The sequence below is a fragment of the Diadema antillarum genome, unplaced genomic scaffold (assembly GCF_040938485.1).
Source record: "Diadema antillarum isolate AM-2024a unplaced genomic scaffold, OU_Dant_1.0 seq00000651_RagTag, whole genome shotgun sequence".
NCBI classification, from domain to species: domain Eukaryota; kingdom Metazoa; phylum Echinodermata; class Echinoidea; order Diadematoida; family Diadematidae; genus Diadema; species Diadema antillarum.
Window position 1 is genome coordinate 975,597 of NW_027271564.1, and position 5,942 is coordinate 981,538.

A 5,942-nucleotide genomic window follows, 5' to 3' on the forward strand; every position below is an offset into this window, starting at 1 on the left:
CACAAAACAAAAAAAAAAACCCATTTGTCATCCTTGTGCCATTATCAACTTTTCCGACAGTAATTATTTTTGAAGGATTAAAAATCCTTTCAAAAATAAATTTGAAAAACCTGATCAGACCAAAAAAACCCCGAACATTTGTCATCTATTCCTTTGTGTCATTATCAACTTTTCCGTCAAGTTGAATTCAAATCCGCTCTCAACTTTTTGAGTTGAAAGCCGAAATGACTGTATGAAAACATTAACCTTTGTCGACCTCTGGCGGAGGTACTCATGTAGTGCATGCGCGGATGGAAACGCGGTGGTTTTATTTTTATTTTCGCGCTTTTCGCGCTTTGAGGTTGAACCGCGAGAATTTAAAGGTGCATGGTCCCGGTGTTTTAGTCAAATGCGTACGCGAGCGCTCGGCGCAAGTTTCCTGTAGAGAGGCACGCTCTCAACTTCTCTTTGGCGCTTACGCTTTGGCCCACTTTCCCGAGTCCGAAGAAGTCCGATTCACTTTAGTCAGTGGTCCGATCACAGTTCGGCTCATGATTCGGCTGAAGTTTGAAGTTTGAAGTTTGAAGTTTGATTTATTACTCAACGACCCTCATGGGGTATGGGAGTACAATGTCAATTGAAAATACACAAAATAGAAAAATTCAAATAAGAATTATCATATATACATGTATAATACAAATATATACAAGATATCAACATACTTTTCAAATATAATTTGTATAAAAGTATGTTATAAATAATATACTATACAAATGTAAATCTATCACATGAATTACGAACGATGCAGGCACTGCCTGATGCAAATAATCATGCAAAGGGTATATAAAATAAACTAAATCAAACGAAATTATAAAGTGCAGTAACTATCTAAAAGAGGACATTATTACCTTACAAAACCTCGAAATGTTTGACAAAGTCTTTTTCTTAGTGGAATTGAACAATTGATCATATTTAAATGTGTTAGGATACTTCCTATAATATTTTTCGAGAAATCTTTTACGTTCTGTCGTAAAGAAGGGACATACAAACAAATAATGAAAGGGATGACAGCTTTAGCAAACTTCTTTTGTGATGTCATAATAACAAGCACATTATGCACGCTCTCTGGCATTACTACATACTGCGCGATGCGCAGAGAAGACAGCGAAGGCAACGTTACTTAGCAACACCTACGCACTTTACTCTTGATGACAGCTCAACTTCGGTAATCTTCGTATCAGGCCTCACGCTCCTAATTCAACTCACGCATTGCCTATACCGGGAAGATGAGGTAATGTTATTTTTTACCAAAAAAATCATTAAAAATAAGTCAAATGGAAAATTGCCACTTTTGGTGTTTCTATGGGAGCCTGGAAAAGGAGCGTGAGGCCATCAACGCTAATGGTAATCGGCAGCATCATCAGCAGCGCCCTCTACACTACCGGGACGTGAAAATGTTTTGAACTCGTCGCCTGTTACAACGCTACATTACCGACCGCGAATTTAAACACACGCGAAAAAGTCGAAACCACTGTTACAGTACGTAGGCCTTTTTTATAATGCACATCAAGTACGTACGCACTCGTACGCGCACGCACGTGCACATTTTTATACACTCCAAAATTTCTACCGCCGATAATAATAAAGCTAGTGAAACTGTTCATAATGTCAAGAGAAACGACTGAGTGATCCTTCCAGCAAAGCAGCTGTTAACAAAGGTTCTCAAATCTCGACAAACAATCGACATCTGGTACAGCAGAAGAGGAAAACCTGCGATGAAGCTCACAATTTTGGCATTTTCCTCAGTATCCTGTCAGGGTCATCATTTACGGTGACAGCTACAGGGCAAGGTAACTTTTAGTCTCAGGAGTCTTGTGCGTATTTAGACGCCCTCCTCATTCTCATTCGGCGATACGTAGCCGGGCTGCGTAGGCGCCCATGCTACTGCAGTTATCATTCATGTTGTCGTTTCTAACCTGCACGAAGGCTTAATTCCTTTAACACTCCGTTACGACATAAATTCAACTTAGAAATTAATATATACAAAAAAACAAACAAAAAAACTACATGCTGGTAGCGCTGGTCGGATAAGTTAGGACTAGATCTAACTGGTGTTACTCATCTAGGCCTAGAAACGTTAATAGAACTAACAGTGTTACTTGTGTTAGGAGGAGCGAGTCAGTGTCGTGGTCTTTAGTAAAAAAAAAAAAGACGGCACTTATTTTTGTCCTACATAACACTACACTGTGTCTAACGTTAGACCACCAAATGTCAGTGATACACTAGATAACCTAGTGTAGTGGCCTAGAGCAGAGGCTCAGACGCCCTCAGTAGAGAGGGTAGACCTAACGTTACTAGGTAGAATCTAACGTTATATCACTAACGTTACATGGATAAGGCTAGGTCCTATATGATATAGGGCCTAGCCTGTCTATGAGTGTATGAGTGCGATGACGCCCAGTAATTAAGTTGAAGTCTTGTTGAGAGGGCCATTCAAAACCCGAGGATTCAATCCTGAACCCCCTGAAGAGTTCCATGTTATGTACGGTAGTCTAACTCTATCCACTAACGTTACAGTTTAGGGCCTACACGGGCTGACACAATCTGGATGAAATTTGTTATGACCATGTTTCAGTTTCCAGCGATCATTGAGCTTAGACTTGAAGCTCTTTAGTCTTAACTGATGTTGCCTCGACAGCTTCCGCACGAAAGCTATACCACAAGAAGAAAATAGGGCCTGGCAGAAAGAGTTGAACCTTTCTAAGACCAGTTCGACACCTTCGTTTATGTATCTAACATAGGCCTACTGCTACTTGTTACTATACACAGCCCAGTCGCTGTACATATAGGTACGTCGCGACATACCATGTACAGCGACTGGGTTGTGTATAGTAAGCCTACTACTGGAACTTCTGAAGTAGGGCCCAGTCCTAGGGCCCAGGCTAGAGAGGTCCTAGTAGTGGTCGTACTTGCAAGTTGTATAATCCAGGGGGACCTGGGATCTAGAAAATTAGATGTCTATAACGATTAGTGGGAACTTGTCGATGATTATATGATCAGGAGTAGACTAGACCCTCTAGGCTTAGAATCTAGACTCTAGTGTAGGCCTTGATATAAGTAGGATTCTATACAACTAGGATTGCCTATATAGAAGCATAATATGGCCAAGATCTAGTTGTAATGTTGTTAGATATTTGCTCACAGTTGTGCCAGTAATTTTCAATTTCCTTTACGAGGTGAGATTACGTTCATCAATCTCTTGTTTTCTGTTTATATCTATGAATTCATCGTTTCAGAACCATTGGTTCCCGAGAAATGTCTCCAGTGCATATGCGAGGTTGAGACGGAGTGCAACCCCCCGTTTCCCCGGTGCCAGTCGACTTACAAGAACCTTCCTTGTGGACCGATGGGAGTCAACTTTCATCAGTGGAAGTTGGCCCACGAATCCGGCGAGGACGTAGGAAGCTGTAAGCGCTCCAAATTGTTTCGTTGGTACCGATTCATATTTTCACAGAAAGAAAACATCTAAATGTCTTTTAATCCCGTACTTAGACAAGTTGTAATGTTACAGATGAAAGTGTTGTGCCCTGTCGTAATCCGCGGGGGGGGGGGGGGGGGGGGGGAGGGGTATTTTTCTCAGAGTAATATGTTGCCAAACCCTGTCCACACTCTTCAGAAATGGCGTCACACCTCTAAAACACAGCTTACTTAAAAAAAAAAAAAATCGTTATTATACAAAGACAAAAAACAAAACAAAACAATCACAGAAAATGCAAAATGAATAAAACTTTGCTGCAATACAATACGAAATAAAAAAAAAACATATGTTGGGTTTTCTTCTTTTTCTTCTAGTTCAGTTTGCCTCCGTCAAACTTGAAGATTGTTGCAACTTAGACTATGATCTACTAAAATGTAGAATCCACGTGAAAGTAAAGTAGTGAATGTCTACAATCTAATTTGTTAATAGGAATCCTAACTTGCAATAGAAGGAGAATAAATGCACGTACTCCTTTTTTCTTATGGAAGAAATCGACGCCTAACCAGTCTAGAAGTAAATACTTTTAAATTCATTTTCCCCTTTGGACGCGGATGCGTAGCAAGTCAGATAGGGAATGACCGCAGAGATACTCTGTGGGAGTAATCCTTGGTGAAACGCGCGTCTATTATGATCCTGTGCACAATTGTATTTTATTTAAACTTTAATTCGATCTTGTGTATCCACTTTATTCTGCTCAATTTAATGATTTGATTGCGTGTGGGAATTCTTATATAATATGAACCCATTAATCAATTCATAAATCCATTAATTAATCAATTCATAAATTAGTAAATTAATTCATTCATTATTTCTTTCATTACAGTTTTTCTTTCGGTTTTTTTGTCCCCGCCGAACGAGTTCGAGCAGGGGACTATGAAACGGGCTCCGTACGTGTGTGTGTCCGTGTGTCCGTCCGTCCGTCCGTCCGTGTGTCCGTCCGTGTGTGCGTCCGTGTGTGATCAAAATCTTCAATTTGCTACTTCTCTGTCATTTATGAGCCAATTTTGATTCTGTTTGCTTTATATGATAGCACTACATGGGAGCTTTGAAACTTCTACACAGAATTTTCAGTCGTGACCTTTGACCTTGACCTTTGACCTATATTGTACATTTGGCTACAAAATGCTACTCCTTCGCCATTTCTAACCCGATTTCGATTCCGTTTGCTTTATGCGATGGCACTAGGTGAGGGCTTCAAAACTTCTACACAGAATTTTGACCTTTGACTTCTTTGACCTTTGACCTTGATTTTTGACCTGTATTGTACATTTGGCTACAAAATGCTACTCCTTCGCCATTTCTAACCCGATTTCGATTCCGTTTGCTTTATGTGATGGCACTAGGTGAGGGCTTCAAAACTTCTACACAGAATTTTGACCTTTGACTTCTTTGACCTTTGACCTTGATTTTTGACCTGTATTGTTCATTTGGCTACAAAATGCTACTCCTTCGCCATTTCTAACCCGATTTCGATTCCGTTTGCTTTATGTGATGGCACTAGGTGAGGGCTTCAAAACTTCTACACAGAATTTTGACCTTTGACTTCTTTGACCTTTGACCTTGATTTTTTGACCTGTATTGTACATTTTGCTACAAAGTGCTACTCCTTCGCCATTTCTAACCCGATTTCGATTCCGTTTGCTTTATGTGATGGCACTAGGTGAGGGCTTCAACACTTCTACACAGAATTTTGACCTTTGACTTCAGAATTTTGACCTTTGACCTTGATTTTTTGACCTGTATTGTACATTTTGTTACAAAATGCTACTTCCGGCGGGGACATATATTACGCACCGCGTAATTTCTACTTTTCCTTGTTTTCTGTGTGTCGTAGGAATACTATACTTTGTCTGTAGTGAACTTTAAAAAAAAAAAATGTTTTGGCCTAGATCTGTAACGAGGTGAACAAGTCATCTTGTTTTTCTCTCGCTTTGCTTAGCATTCGAAACCTGCGCGTCGGATGTGGAGTGTAGCAAGCGAGTTGTGCATGCTTACGTGGGCCGTTTTCAACCACCACCGGGAAAGGGTTCGGGCATCAACGCCAAGTGCCAATTCTACTCCCGGCTCTTTAAGGGCGGTCCCAATGGGCCACAGATGCCGCAGACCGTCTCCTACTGGGCCAGGATCAGTCAGTGTCTGAACAGGCCCGGGGATGACTAAAAAGGATTTTCTCAAGTAGCTGGGAAGTACGGATTCCTTTCTGTGCCCGGTGTTACTGATTTCATGTTTATTTAGTCATTTCTGGATTTTAATATTTAGCGTTGTGTTGGTTTGTTTGTTTATCGAGCGAGTCTTTTCTTCGTGACATGATACCCATGCAATAAGGCTCTTACCATCGACACACCCGTGAGTCCAGGGCCGATGTCACAACTTGGCATGAGAAATAGATACTCAAAACAGCGCCAGAATTCTGGAGTAAGAAAAG

General features: G+C 40.7%; 1 protein-coding gene across 1 annotated transcript; it reads left to right on the top strand.

The window, feature by feature from the left end:
• The first annotated feature begins 1,313 nt into the window (after positions 1 to 1,313).
• Positions 1,314 to 5,677, top strand: LOC139736521 (lysozyme-like). The gene is made up of 3 exons (XM_071647271.1): positions 1,314 to 1,383; positions 3,276 to 3,446; positions 5,457 to 5,677. Exons 1-3 carry the CDS (start codon positions 1,314 to 1,316, stop codon positions 5,675 to 5,677), a joined length of 462 nt encoding a protein of 153 aa, XP_071503372.1.
• The last annotated feature ends 265 nt before the right edge of the window (positions 5,678 to 5,942 follow it).

Bases quoted from the DNA above. Each gene is read 5' to 3' on its own strand.
- LOC139736521 (XM_071647271.1), top strand. From the start codon at position 1,314: ATGGAAAATTGCCACTTTTGGTGTTTCTATGGGAGCCTGGAAAAGGAG. The intron at 1,384-3,275 runs GTAATCGGCAGC...TCATCGTTTCAG, and splicing joins TGAGGCCATCAACGCTAATG to AACCATTGGTTCCCGAGAAA. The intron at 3,447-5,456 runs GTAAGCGCTCCA...CGCTTTGCTTAG, and splicing joins CGGCGAGGACGTAGGAAGCT to CATTCGAAACCTGCGCGTCG.